Genomic DNA, 23,331 nt, shown 5'->3' on the forward strand with positions numbered 1-23,331 from the left:
TTCAATAGCTAAAGCATAACGTAATGCTAGCGCGCTATGAGCTTGTAGATCTGCTATCTTTTAAATAGCTAAAGCATAACGTAATGCTAACACCAAAAGGGGTTCCCGCCCCAAAATGGGTTAATGCATGTGTAAGAGCAGTGTGTGTTGTACTACTGGTGACATCAAAGTCCAGGTATAGTTGCTATACAGTAACAGTGGCGAGAGCAGCTTTTGGAAACCAATCATGTACAGTAAATGCTCCATGAAGACTGCCCTAAAGACTCTCTCTCTCTCTCTCTCTCTCCCAGAGTTCCGGGCAGCAGATTCCTGTGGTGGTTGAAAGCTGCATTCGCTTCATAAACCTTCATGGTGAGTCGTCAGGCATGGCTTCTACAATATATTACACTAATTAACACTTTACAATAACAACCGATTATATTAAGCATTCATAAACATTTCATAAGCAGTTCGTAGATGAGTAATAATCACGAACGGACTGTTTGTTGACATCCGTAAATGTTTACCTATACACATTAATACCTACTAGTCCTTACCCGTTGTGAGATATTTGCCCCCCCCCCCTTGTGGCCGTGAAGGGTACTGCGCCCGGGTGCGTTTGTAATTGACTAATAAATTAATTAATAATCATTAATGTGTCAAATCGGAAAAAAAGGGCTTCGTTACGCCCTCCATATTCATATGGTCAATGCCTGTGTGAAAAGTGGGAGTGATTGGTGCAGGCAGTAAGGAGTTACGGCACTGTTTCTGACAGACACACACACACACACACACACTCAGACATTCGGTTAATTATAGTATGATATGATGATGATGATATGTGAATAGTTTACTACTTACTAATACCTTACTGATAACGTATAAATGATGTTTAAACACAGTTATAAATGTTTGGGTAAACATTTACGGACGTCAACAATGATTGTTCGTGATTATCGCTCTTCTACAAACTGCTTATAGATGTTTATAAATGCTTTGCAACAGGTCGTTATTGTAAGTGTTATCCTATGGAGTGATTGCGTGCGTGCGTGCGTGCGTGCGTGCGTGCGTGCGTGCGTGCGTGCGTGCGTGCTATCACTGGCATAAGTGTGAGAGATTAAAAAAATATATTTTTGTTTAAATGTCAATTAAATCCCATTAAGTCCCCTCACATCCGTGTGCAAATCACCTCCTGCACACAATTCTATACATTAATTCAAACTGAACTCTGACTGGGAGAGGGAGTCTGGGGGGGGGAGATAGGTGGGTTATGCTCTGATCATTAGTACAGTAGGCCTTTACAATGTCCCAAAGAAGAAGAATATGAATCAATGTAATAATATGGGAATCAAACTCGTGTTGGAAATATTTTATGTTGATGTGGTGGTCATAATACAATGTGCCACGTTGATATATATATGGCACACGACTGACTTTCAAGGAAATCAAAGCTTAACCCATTCTGACCGGGCACCCATTTTGGTGTCAGCATCATGTCATGCTTTAGCTATTGAAAAATAGCAGATCTACAAGCTCATATCGCGCCACCGAGTGGCGCGATACGAGCTTGTAGGTCTGCTATTTTTTTTTAAATCGAAGAACGACTGACATTTTTAGAATCTGATCTCAGGTCAGAATGGGTTCATCAGACCAGTGTGTGTCCGGCGGAAACCTCGTGTGAATCTGATCTCAGGTCAGAATGGGTTATATGACAATTGATTGTACGCAGAATCACAGATATACAAATGACAGGTTGTTTTGTAGTGTGTGTCTCTATAGAGCGTCGCAGCCCCTCCCCCTTTCAGAACAACGAGTGGCCCAGGAAATGGTTCTCCATTCATTTTCACCATAGGCCATTCCTAAGTTATTTATTTAAAGACGGTTATACGCCGCGGACAAAGCCAACTCGCATCGTGACAAATCATGACAATGAACACAATGTCTCGGGCCGATCAAATCATTTATAAGAAGAAAAACAACAACAAAAAAGTGTTGTAACCTGCGGGTTTTTTTCTACTTTCTAATTATTTGATCGGCCCGGGACATTGTGTTCATTGTCGCGATTTGTCACGATCCGAGTTGGCTTTGTCCGCGGCGTATAGCCGTCTTTAAATAAATAATTTAGGAATGGCCTATGGTGAAAATGAATGGAGAACCATTTCCTGGGCCACTCGTTGTTCTGAAAGGGGCGAGGGACTGCGACGCCCTATAGGTGTATGTGGTCGTTTCATTCACTCTTGCGTCCCTATAAACATGTCTGTCTGTCTGTCTGTCTGTCTGTCTGTCTGTCTGTCTGTCTGCCTGCCTGTCTGTCTGTCTGTCTGTCTGTCTGTCTGTCTGTCTGTCCGTCTGTCCGTCAGGCCTCCATCATGAGGGAATCTTCAGAGTCCCAGGGTCTCAGAGAGAAGTCAATCACATCCGCGATGCATTTGAGAGAGGTACAGTATATACATACAGTATACAGCAGTGGTTCTCAATCTGTTTTGAGCTCTGGACCACGAGCATATTTCCAACAGCCATGGACCAGTGGTGTGTGTGTGTGTGTGTGTGCGTGTGTGTGTGTGTGTGTGTGTGTGTGTGTGTGTGTGTGTGTGTGTGTGTGTGTGTGTGTGCATATGTGCGCGTGCGTGTAGGAGAGGACCCTCTATCGGACAGTGAGTGTGACCTGGACTCCGTGGCCGGCGTGTTGAAGCTGTACTTCCGGGGTCTGGAGCCCCCTCTCTTCCCTTACGAGAGCTACTCTCAGCTGCTGGAGTGTTTCCGTAAGACTATGTGACATTTTATAACTTCACTTTCAGCCTGCTTTGTTTTATCGTTTTGGCCTTTGAGAGCATATTCATCTTTATTTCGTTGTTATCAGTTGTTGTTTGTGTATTGCTCCAAATTCCAATAGCATACACCACGTTTACTTGGAACCACGGCAGGATTGTTTATTGCATTACTGCAGGGGTGGGCAACTGGCGGCCCGGGGGGCCACATGCGGCCCCCTCCTTCACTTAATGTGGCCCTCAGGTTAATATCAGAATACTGATATAATATTGGTTCCAGCTGTTTACAATTCCACAACATGCAAACATGACCCGCTTTAATCACTTCAGTCTAAATTAGTAGCTCATTGCTCAACACACGTATAATTAAAGGCATTTGAAATTACATAAAAATGTCAATTTTCAGGATTCCAATTCGAATATAGCAAAAATAGCCGATCTGCAAGCTCAAAACGTGTCGCAGCGCGACGCGTTTTGAGCTTGCAGATCGGCTATTTTTGCTACGACAGTAATATGTGGCCCTAGGGAGTGAGTGTGGAAATATAGTGGCCCTCTCCATCGTCAAAGTTGCCCACCCCTGCATTACTGTATGCAGGGATGAATTCTACACAGGTGTGTGTGCGTGCAGTGTGTGTGTCTCTCTCTCTCTCCCTCCCTCTCTCTGTCCCTCTGCCCCGGAATCACCTGATGCTAAATGGTTTACTCCTATTAGAGCCGCATCACGGGCTTACAGAATTGACTGCTATATTGCAGTCATGGGCATGGCCGCAGTTCAGGAGTCTGCTATAGCCACAAAGACTTCTCTTTGTTTAAGCGTGCAACTAAATTAACCAGCCAGACCTTTTGCGGCTGCCACTTTAGAGCAGTGACTAGTACGCAAGAACACAGCAGTATAGGAACGGGAGGATATTAGATTAAAACGCGATAAAGCACTTTTTGGAAGGATTTGTTTGTTTGTTTTTGAAAGGCCGGGGAAGTGACACACAGAAAACAACCCGTCATGGGAGTGGAACTGGCAAGGAACACATGCCTTCTTCAGTGTGTTATATAATACGATGTCATGTTGATATTATGGCGGCACGCTGACGTTCAAGAACATCAAAGCTTGACACTTGATGTACACGGATACAAATGGACAGGTCGTTTTTTGTAGTTCTGCGCGAGTGTGTCTCTACTAGGTGTATGTGGGCGTTTCCCTCACTCTTACATGCCTATAAATATGGGGGTGCATACTTAGTTTAGACTAGTCATTGGTTAGACATGGGTTAAGGTTAGGGTTTAGGTGTGCTGCCCCCGTTGGGAGGTTAGGTTTAGGGTGAGGGTTTGAGATAGGTTGTCGTTGTAGGACTAATGACTGGTCTAACCCAATGACTAGTCCCCTGTCTGTCTGTCTGTCTGTCTGTCTGTCTTTTTGAAATAAATAAATATTTTCAAAAAATATATTTTGTTTTACACTTCATCCATATTTCGAGAATTCCTCTAATCTGGTGTTCTGGTGATGATATGCACATGACATGCACAATCTAATTACAATTTCTTTCTTTTATTTATAATGGGCTTCGGTGGCAATGAGGACTGGTGTCCACCAGGTGGCACTGAATGAGTTTTTTGTTGGGTACCCTATACTACCTAGGCATGTAACGATATATCGTATATCGCGATATATCGATATTATATCCCGACGATATGCATCGATTTATTAAGGGGGGGGGGGGGGCTAGTGTGTGATAAGAAATGTCAGCTGTAATCATATTCCATCATATTCACGTGATTCTGGAGAGAAATGAGACAGTATAGAGGCCTGGAGAGGGGAGCTGTATATGTGTCTGTGACTGTGCCCAGGTGATGGTCGTTATTGATGCTCATTAACACATCAAGGAAGGCAATTATCTTTGCAATGTAGTTAAATAAAGATTGTGAAAAAGCTTTGGGGGGGGAAGATAAATCATTAAAAAAGAAAAAAAAAAAAATTGGTCATTTTTCTGGAAAATCATTGTGTTGAAAATACTCGTGAAAAACCGTATCGTGAACCTCATATCGTGATACGTATCGTGAGTTGAGTGTATCGTTACATGCCTACTACTACCCCCACCATGAACCCCTCAATGACCCCCCTGGCTCCCCCCCCCCCCCTCTCATTGGCTCCACCTCTCCCCCCTCTTCTCCCCCCCCTTTGCAGAAATCGAGGGGCTGCCGGAGAAAGCGTCCCAGATCAAAGTGATAGTGTCGTCGTTCCCCCGGCCTCTCCTCGTGGTCCTGCGTTACCTCTTTGCCTTCCTCAATCAGTAAGCCGCGTGGCAATGTAGCCTCTCTCATGCTTGTCAAATCTGACCTGAGATCAGATTCTCTAAAAATGTCTTCTTATACATCCTGACAGTTTTCTGAAAAAGCCATGTTTCGCCGTGTCAGTCGTTCTTCGATTTTACAAAAAATTAGCAGACCTACAAGCTCGTAGCGCGCCACTCGGTGGCGCGCTACGAGCTTGTAGATCTGCTGTTTTTCAATAGCTAAAGCATAACGTAATGCTATAACACCAAAAGGGGTTCCCGCCCCAAAATGGGTTAACCATGTGTGGAAAAATGAAAATAAGAATACATTGTGAGCCGAGGTTTAGTTGTTATAGTTCACTAAAACAAACTAAACATCAAAATCTAGAATTCAAAAAGCATTTTAGTTAACTGAAACAGAAGCAACCGAAGTCCTGACGTAACTCGCTCACCCCTTCGATTCCCCCGGTTCGCGGAAGTATAATTTCTCTATGGAGAATAACATGGGGTGATCTTAATATCGTCTACTATAAGCGTTGTGGTCCAAAAATAAACAAGCTGTCTCGGCGTTATTGTCAGGGAGGTGTCTCTGTATCGTTTGCAACAGTCAGTCATTCATATTATGATACAGTCTGCTTCTAGCGAAAATGTAACTAATTCAGTAGCAGTTTTCTCTCAGTCAGTTGATTCTTCATATCCATATGAGTGAAGCGGCCGGGGTGACATGATCTAAAAATCCTCCTATGGGGATTATAATGCAAATTGAAGGTACATGAACCTGTGGATTTGCGCCCTCTACCAATATTGACGTCAGACTTCGGTGTTCTATACTACTTTCTGTAGTATAGACAGCCCATAATGTACATACAGTACATCGAAACAGAAAACGTCCTATCTGATTGCATTAACTGACGTTAAACGACGTTAAATTCACTTTGCCACTCACTTTATGCATGAGCATATACTCTCTATTACGAAAAAATACGATAACCAACTGAAACTGTTTTGTGTTTCCACGAAAGGTTTTATAGCAATTTGTTTGTCAACCTTGTTGAATCTTGACTAGTCCACACTAACCTGGTAAACCATACACTAACCTGGTAAACCAGTCCACCCAGAGCTTAGGGCCATACCCGTCCACCCAGAGCTTAGGGCCATACCAGTCCACCCAGAGCTTAGGGCCATACCAGTCCACCCAGAGCTTAGGGCCATACCCGTCCACCCAGAGCTTAGGGCCATACCCGTCCACCCAGAGCTTAGGGCCATACCCGTCCACCCAGAGCTTAGGGCCATACCCGTCCACCCAGAGCTTAGGGCCATACCCGTCCACCCAGAGCTTAGGGCCATACCCGTCCACCCAGAGCTTAGGGCCATACCAGCCCACCCAGAGCTTAGGGCCATACCGGCCCACCCAGAGCTTAGGGCCATACCAGCCCACCCAGAGCTTAGGGCCATACCGGCCCACCCAGAGCTTAGGGCCATACCAGCCCACCCAGAGCTTAGGGCCATACCAGCCCACCCAGAGCTTAGGGCCATACCAGTCCACCCAGAGCTTAGGGCCATACCCGTCCACCCAGAGCTTAGGGCCATACCCGTCCACCCAGAGCTTAGGGCCATACCGGCCCACCCAGAGCTTAGGGCCATACCGGCCCACCCAGAGCTTAGGGCCATACCAGTCCACCCAGAGCTTAGGGCCAGACCAGTCCACCCAGAGCTTAGGGCCATACCAGCCCACCCAGAGCTTAGGGCCATACCAGTCCACCCAGAGCTTAGGGCCATACCAGTCCACCCAGAGCTTAGGGCCATACCAGTCCACCCAGAGCTTAGGGCCATACCAGTCCACCCAGAGCTTAGGGCCATACCAGTCCACCCAGAGCTTAGGGCCATACCAGCCCACCCAGAGCTTAGGGCCATACCAGTCCACCCAGAGCTTAGGGCCATACCGGCCCACCCAGAGCTTAGGGCCATACCAGTCCACCCAGAGCTTAGGGCCATACCAGTCCACCCAGAGCTTAGGGCCATACCGGCCCACCCAGAGCTTAGGGCCATACCAGTCCACCCAGAGCTTAGGGCCATACCGGCCCACCCAGAGCTTAGGGCCATACCGGCCCACCCAGAGCTTAGGGCCATACCGGCCCACCCAGAGCTTAGGGCCATACCAGTCCACCCAGAGCTTAGGGCCATACCAGTCCACCCAGAGCTTAGGGCCATACCGGCCCACCCAGAGCTTAGGGCCATACCAGTCCACCCAGAGCTTAGGGCCATACCAGCCCACCCAGAGCTTAGGGCCATACCGGCCCACCCAGAGCTTAGGGCCATACCAGTCCACCCAGAGCTTAGGGCCATACCGGCCCACCCAGAGCTTAGGGCCATACCAGTCCACCCAGAGCTTAGGGCCATACCAGTCCACCCAGAGCTTAGGGCCATACCGGCCCACCCAGAGCTTAGGGCCATACCAGTCCACCCAGAGCTTAGGGCCATACCAGTCCACCCAGAGCTTAGGGCCATACCGGCCCACCCAGAGCTTAGGGCCATACCAGTCCACCCAGAGCTTAGGGCCATACCAGTCCACCCAGAGCTTAGGGCCATACCGGTCCACCCAGAGCTTAGGGCCATACCAGTCCACCCAGAGCTTAGGGCCATACCGGCCCACCCAGAGCTTAGGGCCATACCAGTCCACCCAGAGCTTAGGGCCATACCGGCCCACCCAGAGCTTAGGGCCATACCAGTCCACCCAGAGCTTAGGGCCATACCAGCCCACCCAGAGCATTAGGCAGATTATGTTTTAAACAATTATTACAAAAGTATTTAGATTTTCATTATCGTGAGAACGATGGCTTCCATTTTCGCATTGCAACTTTTCGGGACTAGAAAGCCTGCAGTTTTTATTAGCTTGTATTCCCCATCGATGATGTCACTGGAAGACGGTTTCTGAACTGCCCACAGCCCTCCTATGAGACACAGAGACCCCTTTTCCACCGGGGTTGAACCGGTTCGGTTCTTTCTTCCCGCTAAATATTGAACCAGTTCAGAGTGTTTCCACTGAAAATGAGTTGGTTCCGAACCATAAACGTTCGTTCCCAATGTGAACCACAAAACGGTGGTTCAGCTTTGTAATTGCACGCAGCGCTTTGTGAACCGAGACGATATAAGTGGGTGTGTCAGTAGGTTGGAACTTGTCAGTGGATTGGAACTTGGGAGGACGTCGCAGACACAGTGACACACGCAACAGATATCTTTGAACAAAAATACGTTTACATTAATTGCCAACGCAAACATGAAACGATCCAAACGTATACGGATGCATCGCGATCCAGAATCCAGCTGAGACTTGCGGGGCGTTATAATAACTTGTAACCTTGACATCACAACCTCGTGGATACTGTTTACATCGGTTTGTGTTGTGCAACGCCCTCGGGGCGCATGACGGATCCTTCTCTTTCAACATTTTGTGTTGAGGTATAATAGCGCCACCAAATGAACCGGCCGTCAATCTGGTGGAAATGCAGCCGGTTCGCGACCAGTTCGCAAAAAGCACCAAGGTTCGGAACGGCACTGGTTCTGAACCGAAGTTCTTTTGGTGGAAAAGGGGCCAGACAGAGTAGAAAATAATTGCGCCATTTTCTCATGATTATTAGTGAGGACTTATTATATGAAGATAGGTTAAAAAGTTTTAACCTAAAAAGTGGTAAAGTGGTCCTCTAACTAAAATGAACACCAGAACTAATCAAAACTGAACTAAAACTAATCCTTTTCGCAAAAATAAAAACTAAAGCTCAAGTAGCAAAAGCGAACCCACTTTAAAAAAACCTTTAACCCATTTTGGGGCGGGAACCCATTTTGGTGTTAGCATCATGTCGTGCTTTAGCTATTGAAAAATAGCAGATCTACAAGCTCATAGCGCGCCACTCGGTGGCGCGCTATGAGCTTGTAGGTCTGCTATTTGTGAAAAATCGAAGAGCGACTTGACATAGAAGACATTTTCTGAATCTGATCTCAGGTCAGAATGGAAAACTGTCAAGGATGTAGAAGACATTTTTAGAATCTGATCTCGGGTCAGAATGGAAAACTGTCAGGATGTAGAAGACATTTTTTAGAATCTGATCTCAGGTCAGAATGGAAAACTGTCAGGATTTAGAAGACATTTTTTAGAATCTGATCTCGGGTCAGAATGGAAAACTGTCAGGATGTATAGAAGACATTTTTAGAATCTGATCTCAGGTCAGAATGGAAAACTGTCAGGATGTAGAAGAATCTTTTTTGAATCTTATCTCAGGTCAGAATGGGTTAATCCATTCTGAACGGGAACCCATTTTGGTGTTAGCATCATGTCATGCTTTAGCTATTGAAAAATAGCAGACCTACAAGCTCATAGCGCGCCACCGAGTGGCGCGCTACGAGCTTGTAGGTCTGCTATTTTTGAAAAATCGAAGAACGACTGACATTTTTTAGAATCTGATCTCAGGTCAGAATGGGTTCATCAGACCAGTGTGTGTGTCCAGTGGAAACCTCGTATGAATCTGATCTCAGGTCAGAATGTCCCAAACTAATCTAAGCGTGGTGCGTGTGTGTGTACAGCGTGTCCCAGTACAGTGACGAGAACATGATGCTGCCCTACAACCTGGCGGTGTGCTTCGGGCCCAGCCTGCTGAGGGGGGAGGAGCCGGGCGACGCCGTGGCCCGGCAGCCCCAGATCAACGACCTGGTGAAGACCATGATCCTCCAGCACGACGCCATCTTCCCCGGCCAGCCGGAGGTGCCCGGGCCCGTCTACGAGAAGCACATGACCCTGGAGCAGGAGTACTGGTGAGTAATAGGCATGTGACGATATACACTCAACTCACGATACGATGTACGTATCACGATATATGAGGTTCACGATACGATTCGTCACGATATTTTCAACACAATTATTTTCCAGACAAATGACCTTTTTTTTTTTTTTTTTATGTTTTATCTTCCCCCCCCAAAGCTTTTTTCACATTTTTTATTTAACTACATTGCAAAGATAATTGCCTTCCTTGATGTATTAAAGGTTTTATGACATTCATTTTCATTTATTTTTCTTTTTTCTTTTAGGTTTTATGACCTCAATTACACCCAAAAAACCTGAACTTTGAACATTCAGTGGATTTTCTGTGGTCTGAAGTTTTCTTTGGGGTTTGGAAGCCTTTTGAGCTACAATGAAAACAGGCAACACAGTGAAAACAGTGACATCTGCTGGCAAATCCCATTGGCATATATGGGATTTGCAGTAAGTGATGTCACTTACTGCCGGCAAATCAGAGCACCTGTTTGAGTTTTTTTTTGGGTGCAATTGAGATTAGAAAACCTAAAAAAAAACAAGAACAATTCCAAAACCTTTTTTTTTATGTCACAATGCCTTTAATGAGCATCAATAACGACCATCACCCGGGCACAGTCACAGACACATTATACAGCTCCCCTCTCCAGGCCTCTATACTGTCTCATTTCTCTCCAAAATCATGTGAATATGATGGAATATGATTACAGCTGACATTTCTTATCACACACTAGCCCCCGCCCATAAAAAAAAAAAAATATATATATTTTTATTTTTTGAAAATCAATTTTTATTTTTAATAAATCGATACATATCGTCGGGATATAATATCGATATATATCGCGATATACGATATGTCGTTACATGCCTAGTGGTGAGAGATGAGTTTCTCTCCTTGTCAACATGGTGGGGGAGGGGGGGGGGGGGGGAGTGTAGCCGTTGCCTCGACGTCACCATCAAAGGTGCATTTCTGGTTATCTTTTGCTCATTTTGGTTCCGTTTTTTTGAAGTTCAAAGGGGCAGCAAGTCGAAGAACTAACTGGTATAGACACTAGAGATGTCCCGATACTCAACTGTATCGGGGAAAAGTATCGGATCGGCCCTTAACCCATTCTGACCGGGCACCCATTTTGGTGTCAGCATCATGTTATGCTTTAGCTATTTAAAAATAGCAGATCTACAAGCTCATATCGCGCCACCGAGTGGCGCGATACGAGCTTGTAGGTCTGCTATTTTTGAAAAATCGAAGAACGACTGACATTTCTAGAATCTGATCTCAGGTCAGAATGGGTTCGTCAGACCAGTGTGTGTCCGGCGGAAACCTCGTATGAATCTGATCTCAGGTCAGAATGGGTTAATTGTCATTTCGGATCATATCGGTGAATATGCCATTCTACCCACAGATCCGACACAGGGGTAAGGGATTGACACCAGTGTTGTTTTCGTCGACTAAAACTAAGACGGAAAATGTTCGTCGACTACCTTTTTTCACTGACTAAAACGAAATAAAAACGAATCTATGATGACTAAAACTAAAGACTAAATATACTGACAATTTCGTCAACAAATAAAAACTAGACTGAAATGTTAGGAAGGGACTAGTGGACAAAGAGATCCAGTTTTATGCTGGGTTGCATGCGGAAAATAGCAGATATACAATCTCACAACGCGTCGACGCGTTGTGAGATTGTATATCTGCTATTTTCAGCATGCAACCAAAGTGTAAAGTATGTCATTACAACGACATCAAGGCCTGTCAAAACACATTTTAGTCGACTAAATCAACTGTAGGATTTAGTCGACTAAAATCGTATGACATTTAGTCGACTAAAACTAGACTTAACGCTAGAACATTCCAGGTGACTAAAATGTGACTAAAACTAAGAAAAGAAAAACTATTCAAGAGACTATGACTAAAACTAAAATAGAAATTTGCTGCCAAAAACAACACTGGTTGACACTATGGCAGGCAGCAGGTAAATAAAATGTTGGGACATGTGGAGTTTGCTTTGGAGTTGGCCCAAACTGCAAGTGCACATTTGAGTGAGGAGTCTGCTATTAACACGACACCAGATATATAGCTATATAGCTATAGTATAAACACAACATGAGATCACAACACTGGTATCGGTATTCAGTATCCGTATCGGGCTAACACAGAAATTGAGGTATCGGATCGGAAAGCGAAAAAAGGGACATCCCTACTGTCAAAAAAATCGCGATTCTAATGCCGTCCGATTCAGAATCGATTCTCATTTTCCAAAAATCGCAAATTTTCTTTAGAAACAAGGCCAACTAATTATAATAAGCAGACATGGCAACACTGCTTGTTGACTAAAGGGAGGAATGAAGGGAAAACAGCGCCCCCTAAAGTCACAGATCACTGCTGAAATCTTTGAAGGGGGGAATGCTCTAATTTGGGATTTCTGGTTCAACAAGTTTCAAATGGTCATATCTTCTTCATTTCCCCCCCAATTTCAATGAGCAATACATCATATGAAAGGTTACAGTGTGCAGTTTCATAATATGTAAAGAACTGAAAAATGACCATGTCCCCCATGTATATCAAACTACTGTCCCTGGTCACAAATGTACCTGTACCTGACAGGTACATTTGTGCAAAAAAGAAAAAAAAAAAAAAAAACATGCACAGGTACTACCTGTGCATGCAATGCATTATGGCCTGGGTTTCTGCATAGTGCATTTACTACCAGCTAAGCTAAGCCTGCCAATTGTATTTATTTTACACCTGTTTTAATACTAATGCATTGTTCTGGTATTGAGTGAGAAGAGATTTTGTAACTTTTGTACTGGTTCAAATTCTTACTCTTGGATTTAACCTTTGTGTGTTTAAATCATTCAGTTGATAAAACCTTTACAATTATACAAGCTTTTCACTAAATGTACTCTGCTTTCATGCCAGAAGACTGGAGTAGATCATGCTAAAATTATATTTAATTGTTTTTAATAAAAATAAAAAACTGCTTTACAATCGGAAAAAGAAATCTTTTTTGAATCGAGAATCGGAAAAATCGAAAAGATCGTTTTTGAATCGAATCGTCACCCCAAGAATCGGAATCGAATCGAATCGTGGGACACCTAAAGATTCGCAGCCCTAATAGACACGAAGACAAAATGATCATCCAGGACTTTGGATGTATTCGGACGTTCTCCGAGATGTTATGAATATCTGAACGAGTCCAACATTATCCATTTTGTTTGTCTAAAAAGAATCATTTCAATTTCTAATGTGTGTGTGTGTGTGTTGAGGTATATTCTGCTATATGATAAGAGAAAGAATATGCACGTGCATTACCAGTACTCGCTCCATGCGTGGTATTAAATGAAATGTCCTCTCTGCGTGGTTGACGTGGTTATAATAATTACAGCGGTATTTCTAATTGTCACATGAGCTGTGTATAGCCTGGTGGTACACAGTAGCAGTAGCAGAGTGCTCATATAGTGGGTCCTTCAGATTGCATAATCGGAGAGGAACGGGGCCACTTTGTAACTTTGTTTTGAAAAGTGCTCTATAAATAAAATTTACTTACTTACTTACTTACTTACGTGCAGCGAGTCAGTGGAAATGTGAAGCGGAAAGTGTGGAACTCTGTGACGACAAAAACCCTCAATCCCTGTTTTTCGCTTTGTCTGCAGCGAACCGATTACCGAAGAGGGCGATGGAGAAGCGGAGCATTTACCCAGTGAGGAGGGTGAGCACAGTGCTATATATATAACCCATTCTGACCTGAGATCGGATTCATACGAGGTTTCCACTGGACACACACTGGTCTGATGAACCCATTCTGACCTGAGATCAGATTCTAAAAAATGTCAGTCGTTCTTCGATTTTTCAAAAAAAATAGCAGACCTACAAGCTCGTAGCGCGCCACTCGGTGGCGCGCTATGAGCTTGTAGATCTGCTATTTTTCAATAGCTAAAGAATAACATGATGCTAACACCAAAATGGGTTCCCGTTCAGAATGGGATAATATATATATATATAGCAACCAAAACTCCATCTATAATAAATACATAGTTACATACATTTGCGTACATTACATACATTGTTTTTCCAATGTACTTGCCACTGTTGTCCTGCACTTTTTTGCCATGAGAAAAGAATTGTGTTAAGTGTTGTTGCAACGGTTTGTTTTTTTACTGTTGAGACCGAAGACAAATTTCCACACGTGGACAATAAATTAATCTAACTAACTAAATACGCAATTATGCACAAATTAGTCATGTTCATCAAATTAAATCAGGTAATGTAGTACGATACACGGAATTGCAGTCGAATTATATATATAATATTGTAATATTGAAGTACCGTATACTGTATGTATAAATGTGTGTGCGTGTGCGCGTGCGTGCGTGCGTGTGTGTGTGTGCGTGCACAGAGTGGGAGGCGGTGGCGATGTTTGACTACGTGGCGAGATCTCCGGCCGAGCTGTCCTTCAAGCAAGGAGATCTCCTCCTACTCAACAGCAAGGCCTCCTGTGATTGGTGGAGGGGGGAAGTGGGAGGAGTCAAGGGCCTCATCCCTCACAAGTACATCAACGTCCTCGACGGGTGAGTGACAGTCCGCCGTTCATTTGGTTCTCGGGAAGCCCTTCCATATACCACCATACCTTCATTCTGGGTTTCTTAATATATACCCTTTGTGTGTCACTATAGCGTTAATGGTCATCACTACTGTAAATGGCCACTCCTGAAAGGACTAGAAGTACCATTAATTCAATTTAGTTGAGGTTAGGGATGGATTTAATTATACCTCTTGGTCAGCAATTGGTCTCCGGTTCCAACTCCGATGTTGCAGATTTTTTCCCCCTGGACCTCCCCTGGGGTTTAAGAGGTTTAAATGCATTTTGTTTACTTCATTTTTGGCATGGATTTAATTGATTCAGTTTAGTTAAGACTAAACATGTTTTTTATTAATCTAGTGTAGTTAAGGTTAGGCATGGGTTTAATTCGGTTTAGTCAAGGTTTATCTACTTGAAAGCTCCCCAATACCCCCCCCCCCCCCCAACACTGCCCCGATCCTCCTCAAAACTGTCCCCATCACCTTTGAGTGTAATGTATAGTATATATTGTACAGTACACTTGTACAGGTAACAATGCAGTTTTATTTCTGAAAACATTTTGTTGTTGACTTGTAGACAGACCTGGGTCCTCACAATAAAAGACTTTCCTCTGGACATGGTGAATTGTAATGGATTTCCTTTCTTTGGGGAACTCAAGAACTGGTGGTATAGCTGGGGTGGAGGAGGGTGAGACAGGTGGTATAGCTGGGGTGGAGGAGGGTGAGACGGGTGGTATAGCTGGGGTGGAGGAGGGTGAGACAGGTGGTATAGCTGGGGTGGAGGAGGGTGAGACAGGTGGTATAGCTGGGGTGGAGGAGGGTGAGACAGGTGGTATAGCTGGGGTGGAGGAGGGTGAGACAGGTGGTAGCTGGGGTGGAGGAGGGTGAGACAGGTGGTAGCTGGGGTGGAGGAGGGTGAGACGGGTGGTAGCTGGGGTGGAGGAGGGTGAGACGGGTGGTATAGCTGGGGTGGAGGAGGGTGAGACAGGTGGTATAGCTGGGGTGGAGGAGGGTGAGACAGGTGGTATAGCTGGGGTGGAGGAGGGTGAGACAGGTGGTAGCTGGGGTGGAGGAGGGTGAGACAGGTGGTAGCTGGGGTGGAGGAGGGTGAGACGGGTGGTAGCTGGGGTGGAGGAGGGTGAGACGGGTGGTATAGCTGGGGTGGAGGAGGGTGAGACAGGTGGTATAGCTGGGGTGGAGGAGGGTGAGACAGGTGGTATAGCTGGGGTGGAGGAGGGTGAGACAGGTGGTAGCTGGGGTGGAGGAGGGTGAGACAGGTGGTAGCTGGGGTGGAGGAGGGTGAGACGGGTGGTAGCTGGGGTGGAGGAGGGTGAGACGGGTGGTATAGCTGGGGTGGAGGAGGGTGAGACAGGTGGTAGCTGGGGTGGAGGAGGGTGAGACAGGTGGTAGCTGGGGTGGAGGAGGGTGAGACAGGTGGTAGCTGGGGTGGAGGAGGGTGAGACAGGTGGTATAGCTGGGGTGGAGGAGGGTGAGACGGGTGGTATAGCTGGGGTGGAGGAGGGTGAGACAGGTGGTAGCTGGGGTGGAGGAGGGTGAGACAGGTGGTAGCTGGGGTGGAGGAGGGTGAGCAGCATCAGTTTAGCATACAGCGCAGCAGTCACCAATAATGGTAATGGTAATGATCAGTATGCAGCAGCAATTAAGTGAGTGCAAACCTTCCAGTACCCAGTGTTTTAAAGGGATTGTGACATTAAAAAAAAGGTTTTGGAATTGTTCTTATTTCTTTTAGGTTTTCTAATCTCAATTGCACCCAAAAAAAACATGAAATTTTAACATTCAGTAGATTTTCTGTGATCTGGGGTTTTCTGGCTCAAACAGGTGCTCTGATTTGCCGGCAGATTGTGATGTAAGATCCTGCAAATCCCATATATGCCAATGGGATTTGCCAGCAGATGTCACTGTTTTCACTGTGTTGCCTGTTTTCATTGTATAGCTCAAAAGGCTTCCAAACCCCAAAGAAAACTTCAGACCACAGAAAATCCACTGAATGTTCAAAGTTCAGGTTTTTTTGGGTGTAATTGAGGTCATCAAACCTAAAAGAAAAAAGAAAAATAAATGAAAATGAATGTCATAAAACCTTTAAACATTATGTTATAATTTAGCTATTGAAAAATAGCAGATCTACAAGCTCATAGCGCGCCACCACTGTGCCTGGTCACTGTGTGCCTTTGTTGTATTGTATTGTGTACTGTATTGTATTGTATTGTATCTGTATGCTGCAGGGTGGGTCCTTGGGGTCCAAGACAAATCTCTCCCTTGGGAGACAAAATAAAGAAACCTTGAAACCTTGCCACCGAGTGGCGCGCTACGAGCTTGTAGGTCTGCTATTTTTGAAAAATCGTGAAAAAAAAAAAAAATTAATTACGACATCAGGCCTAAAATGGGTTAAATAGCCGGTATATATGAAGATGGAGTGAGTGTGTGATTGTGGCTGAGTAGTGAATCATGTGAATGAGAAGCGAAGCGTGACGCTGAGGCGGCCCAATGAACCCATTCTGACCTGAGATCAGATTCACACGAGGTTTCCACAAAAAATGTCAGTCGTTCTTTGATTTTTCAAAAAATAGCAGACCTACAAGCTCGTAGCGCGCCACTCGGTGGCGCGCTACGAGCTTGTAGGTCTGCTATTTTTCAATAGCTAAAGCATGACATGATGCCGACACCAAAATGGGTTCACGTTCAGAATGGGTTAACGGACCGGCGGCAGCGACTGCACTGAGGTTCTCCTGACTGAACTTGAACTCTGCGCATGTCTACTGTGACACTACAGGCCGCCATGATGCTCATGTTGTCCTTCCTCTCTCTTCCATGTTCTCCATCAGTTCAGAGCGAGGGAAGAAGGACGAAGGGGGAGGAGGAGGAGGAGGAGGAAGCACCGGTAACTTGACAGTCGAGGATCCACAAGCAGAGAATACTACCCGGTACGCACACACACGCGCACACACACACACACACATGCACGCACACACATGCACACACACACACACACGCACACATGCACACACACGCACACATGCACGCGCGCGCGCAGCCGCACGCGCTGTTAGAAACGGCGAGAGAGGCCATTTTGTTATGTCAATTTAAGAATACATTATTTACTAATTATGAATATTAACAGCCCCAACAACACCGTGATGTCAGAGGATGCGGCACCCCGAAAGCCGCTTTTATAAACGTAAGGGGTTAAAGTGGATTATACCGAGACCATTTTGGCATACAAAGCCGTAAATTACTGAGATAACCTTTTGAATTAGAAGCTAATAAATCTTAGCCGGGACTCTGGAGGAGACCCTTGTGAGGAGAATTGGAGGAGTGTAATCGAGTAAAAGTACTCAAGTCAAAATGTACCTATTGTACTGGCATGTGAAGCCTTTTAAGCCAAATAACTATTAAACTTTATCTTTAATGTTATAATGTTAAACTTATAAAACTGTAATCCCATATTAATAACCTTTTTAAGGATAAATACCTTAGAGGAAAAACTACATTGCTTAAGGAGTAAAAGAGTAAAAGTAAAAGTATCACCGCGACACAAAGAAAAGAGTCCACAACAGCGCGCATACGTTTCAAAGGATTATAATCATATTATTATCATATTTTTGGGGGGAGTCGGAATAGAACGTCCAAATACAGCAATGACCGAAAAGGTTCTTCCCCCGCAACAAATGTCCGGGAATGACATTATATACTGTTATGAAAACTAAACAAACAGTATTCAATTTGAGTTCAGAGGTTGACAAAGAGCCGTGGCATCTCACACTTCCGGGGAGTTCCAGGAAGGGTGACCCATGGGGATCGTAGTTCTCTTAAGTCAATGTAGTTCACGACCCAAGTTAAAGACTACAATTCACAACCCAACTACAGTTCACAACCCAAGTTAAAGACTACAATTTGAGTTCAGAGGTTGACAAAGAGACGTGGCATCTCACACTTCCGGGGAGTTCCAGGAAGGGTGACCGATGGGGATCGTAGTTCTTTTGAGTCAATGCAGTTCACGCAAGTTAAAGACTACAATTCACAACCCAACTACAGTTCACGACCCAAGTTAAAGACTACTATAGTAGACGTTAGTGGGAGACAAATCGTCTGCTACGGGAGCATAAAAACACAAGGCCAGAAAACAATCCTTTATCTTTTCACACCGGCGGGGGGGGGAGAAAATAATACTAAACGCTGGGGCAGAAATGAGATGTACCTCAGTGGGACATGACCATACAAAGGCATAGGGCATAATTATGTAACCATTCATAATTATTGCAGGACCCATGCAGGGCATGTGAAGAATAAGTCATTGGGAACATGTAAACAAATCTACAAACAACAAATCACACGTGCACACGCACAAACACGCACATGCACACACGCACACACATGCATGCACGCACACACACACGCACGCACACACTGCACACACACACACACACGCACACACATGCATGAATGAATGAATGAATTCATGAATGAATGCATGAATTTAAATCAGAATGCGCATGTACTCAAACTTCCATGGGAACGCATGAAAGCACCCACATGCACACACACGCACACATGCACACACACACACGCACGCACACACACACACACGCACACACACGCAAACATGCACGCACACGTACACACACACGCACCCACACGCACACATGCATGCACGCACACATGCACACACACACACGCAGCCGCACACGCGCACACACGTGTAGGCACACACACACACACACACACAAACGAATGAATGAATTCATGAATGAATGCATGCATTTAAATCAGAATGCACATGTACTCAAACTCACTTCCATGGGAACGCATGAAAGCACAACGAGCACGCACGCACAACACAAGCTGTCGCACATGAGCGCACGCGCGCGCACGCAGGCAACGAGAAACCAACTGTCTGTGTGTGTGTGTGTGTGTGTGTGTGTGTGTGTGTGTGTGTGTGCACGTCGTCGGAAACAGGATGCGGGTAAACAGTGACAGTGCTTCGTTGCCAGGGAGACAACGAGGAAGCGAGGGGAGCCCCGTCCGCCCCAAACCGCCCACCTCCCCCGCTGCACGCCACCTACCAGGGTGAGTCTGGAGCGCACACACACACACACACACACACACACACACACACACACCAGTGTTGTTTTCGTCGACTAAAACTAAGACGAAAAATGTCCGTCGACTACCTTTTTCCACTGACTAAAACTAAATAAAAACTAATCTATGGTGACTAAAACTAAGACTAAATACACTGACAATTTCGTCAACAAATAAAAACTAGACTAAAATGTTAGGAAGGGACTATAGTGGACAAGAGATCCAGTTTTATGCTGGGTTGCATGCTGAAAATAGCAGATCTACAATCTCACAATGTGAGATTGTAGATCTGCTGTTTTCAGCATGCAACCAAAGTGTAAAAGATGTCATTACAACGACATCAAGGCCTGTCAAAACACATTTTAGTCGACTAAATCAACTGTAGATTTAGTCGACTAAAATCGTATGACATTTAGTCGACTAAACACTAGAACATTCCAGGTGACTAAAATGTGACTAAAACTAAGTGTAAACTATTCAAGAGACAACGACTAAAACTAAAATTGAAATTTGCTGCCAAAAACAACACTGACGCACACGCAGTTTAACCCATTCTGACCTGAGATCAGATTCTAACAGTTTTCTGAAAAAGCTATGTTTCTATGTGTCAGTCCTTCTTCGATTTTTCAAACATAGCAGACCTACAAGCTCGAGTGGCGCGCTACGAGCTTGTAGGTCTGCTATTTTTCAATAGCTAAAGCATAACATAATGCTATAACACCAAAAGGGGTTCCCGCCCCAGAATGGGTTAATCATTTATTTATGTCCACATAAGAGATATATATATATATATATATATAACACATAATATTTACAAGGTGCTGTACAGAGTGCAATCAGAAAATCCAGGACAAATACCCACACACACACCCTTCAGGGGTACAAGTAACAGCGCCTTCGCCATATTTTGGCGGGTACCGATAGTGGAAGAGATTGCACAGAACACACACACACACACACACACCGCGATGCGTTTTGAGCTTGTACAGTAGATCTGCTATATATATATGTTTTGCTACTTTTGAATTTGAATCCCGAGAAGTAAGAATTGTGGACATAACGAGGCTTCTTTCCACCGACAGAAATGACATAATAACAACACGTATCTCGTGGTAGATATATATGAATAATATAAATTAGTGTAAAACACCTGGAACATATAAAACAATAATGAGTTAACGTATTCATTTGGAAATATTGTAATGATTGTAAATTGATCATATTTGTGTTTTATCCCATTCTGGGGCGGTGAACCCCTTTTGGTGTTAGCATTATGTTATGCTTTATATAGCTATTGAAAAATAGCAGATCTACAAGTTCATAGTGCGGCACCGAGTGCCGCACTATGAACTTGTAGGTCTTGCTATTTTAGACGACTGACATAGAAACTTTTTCAGAAAACAGTCCAGATTTATAGAAGACATTTTTTTTAGAATCTGATCTCAGGTCAAAATGGGTTAAATTGAATAACAACGCCCCCCCCCCCCCTCCCTCCCTCCCTCTTCCAGTAACCAGGAACGCCGGCACACTCTGGACACGGTGAGACAGGGTGGGATCAGAGCCCCGGACAGACTTCCGGTCGCACAGACGGACAAGCCGCCCGCCGACAAGGTCTGCAGTTCATCGCAGTTCTCCTCTGAATGCACATTATCCCATTCTGACCTGAGATTAGATTCATGCGAGGTTTCCACTGGACACACACTGGTCTGATTATAACCTGAGATCAGATTCTAAAAAAATGTCAGTCGTTCTTCGATTTTTCAAAAATAGCAGACCTACAAGCTCGTAGCGCGCCACTCGGTGGCGCGCTATGAGCTTGTAGATCTGCTATTTTTCAATAGCTAAAGCATAACATGATGCCGACACCAAAATGGGTGCCCGTCGGTTGTAAATTTACATGTACTGCAGCGCTGACAAAAGTACAATGTCACATTCGGTATATAGCTCCCATGCGTAATTAGATATATGTGTGTGTGTGTGTGTGTGTGTATTCCCTGTAGTGCAGTATATTCAGCTGAATTCAAAATTATAATTATAACGTGAGAAATTCTTTCTCCCGTGCAAACAAAGTGTTATGTTTGCGCGAGTGAAGGAACGCGCCCTTCCCTGATGTGCATACTTTTGAAATGTGTTTCCATGCAGAAAATGTATTTGTTTTTCTCACTGGCTCTGTCGCTCTCCTTTTCTCATTCTCCATTTCTCTCAACCACGCACCCGCCGTTTCTCTTCCTCTCTCTCTCTCTCTCTCTCTCTCTACATATCTCTACATCTCTCTCTACATCTCTCTCTCTCTCTACATATCTCTCTCTCTACATCTCTCTCTCTCTCTCTCTCTCTCTACATGTCTCTCTCTCTACATCTCTCTCTCTCTCTCTCTCTCTCTCTACATGTCTCTCTCTCTACATATCTCTACATCTCTCTCTACATCTCTCTCTCTCTCTACATATCTCTCTCTCTACATCTCTCTCTACATCTCTCTCTCTCTCTACATATCTCTCTCTCTACATCTCTCTCTCTCTCTCTCTCTACATATCTCTCTCTCTACATCTCTCTCTACATCTCTCTCTCTCTCTACATATCTCTCTCTCTACATCTCTCTCTACATCTCTCTCTCTCTACATATCTCTCTCTCTACATCTCTCTCTACATCTCTCTCTCTCTCTACATATCTCTCTCTCTACATCTCTCTCTACATCTCTCTCTCTCTCTACATATCTCTCTCTCTACATCTCTCTCTCTCTCTCTCTCTACATGTCTCTCTCTCTACATATCTCTACATCTCTCTCTACATCTCTCTCTCTCTCTACATATCTCTCTCTCTACATCTCTCTCTCTCTCTCTCTCTCTCTACATGTCTCTCTCTCTACATCTCTCTCTCTCTCTCTCTCTCTCTCTACATGTCTCTCTCTCTACATATCTCTACATATCTCTCTACATCTCTCTCTCTCTCTACATATCTCTCTCTCTACATCTCTCTCTACATCTCTCTCTCTCTCTACATATCTCTCTCTCTACATCTCTCTCTCTCTCTCTCTCTACATATCTCTCTCTCTACATCTCTCTCTACATCTCTCTCTCTCTCTACATATCTCTCTCTCTACATCTCTCTCTCTCATCTCTCATCTCTCTCTCTACATATCTCTCTCTACATCTCTCTCTACATCTCTCTCTCTCTCTACATATCTCTCTCTCTACATCTCTCTCTACATCTCTCTCTCTCTCTACATATCTCTCTCTCTACATCTCTCTCTCTCTCTCTCTCTACATGTCTCTCTCTCTACATATCTCTCTACATCTCTCTCTACATCTCTCTCTCTCTCTACATATCTCTCTCTCTACATCTCTCTCTACATCTCTCTCTCTCTCTACATATCTCTCTCTCTACATCTCTCTCTACATCTCTCTCTCTCTCTACATATCTCTCTCTCTACATCTCTCTCTACATCTCTCTCTCTCTACATATCTCTCTCTCTACATCTCTCTCTACATCTCTCTCTCTCTCTACATATCTCTCTCTCTACATCTCTCTCTACATCTCTCTCTCTCTCTACATATCTCTCTCTCTCTCTACATATCTCTCTCTCTACATCTCTCTCTACATCTCTCTCTCTCTCTACATATCTCTCTCTCTACATCTCTCTCTACATCTCTCTCTCTCTCTACATATCTCTCTCTCTACATCTCTCTCTACATCTCTCTCTCTCTCTACATATCTCTCTCTCTCTCTACATATCTCTCTCTCTCTCTACATATCTCTCTCTCTACATCTCTCTCTACATCTCTCTCTCTCTCTACATATCTCTCTCTCTACATCTCTCTCTACATCTCTCT

General features: G+C 44.5%; 1 protein-coding gene across 1 annotated transcript in view; it reads left to right on the forward strand.

Annotated features, from left to right (window-relative positions):
• The window catches only part of arhgap4b (Rho GTPase activating protein 4b), a 60,344-nt gene that overhangs the window by 22,123 nt on the left and 14,890 nt on the right, over positions 1-23,331 (forward strand). Inside the window, exons 13-22 of the mRNA XM_083769981.1 lie at positions 291-351; positions 2,340-2,417; positions 2,613-2,741; positions 4,927-5,032; positions 9,593-9,820; positions 13,476-13,531; positions 14,219-14,390; positions 17,244-17,342; positions 19,375-19,485; positions 21,009-21,111. Coding sequence (XP_083626107.1) covers positions 291-351; positions 2,340-2,417; positions 2,613-2,741; positions 4,927-5,032; positions 9,593-9,820; positions 13,476-13,531; positions 14,219-14,390; positions 17,244-17,342; positions 19,375-19,485; positions 21,009-21,111 — 1,143 coding nt within the window. The remainder of the gene's footprint in view (positions 1-290; positions 352-2,339; positions 2,418-2,612; positions 2,742-4,926; positions 5,033-9,592; positions 9,821-13,475; positions 13,532-14,218; positions 14,391-17,243; positions 17,343-19,374; positions 19,486-21,008; positions 21,112-23,331) is intronic.

This window comes from Protomyctophum parallelum, assembly GCF_964188405.1.
Source record: "Protomyctophum parallelum genome assembly, chromosome: 7".
Lineage (NCBI taxonomy): Eukaryota > Metazoa > Chordata > Actinopteri > Myctophiformes > Myctophidae > Protomyctophum > Protomyctophum parallelum.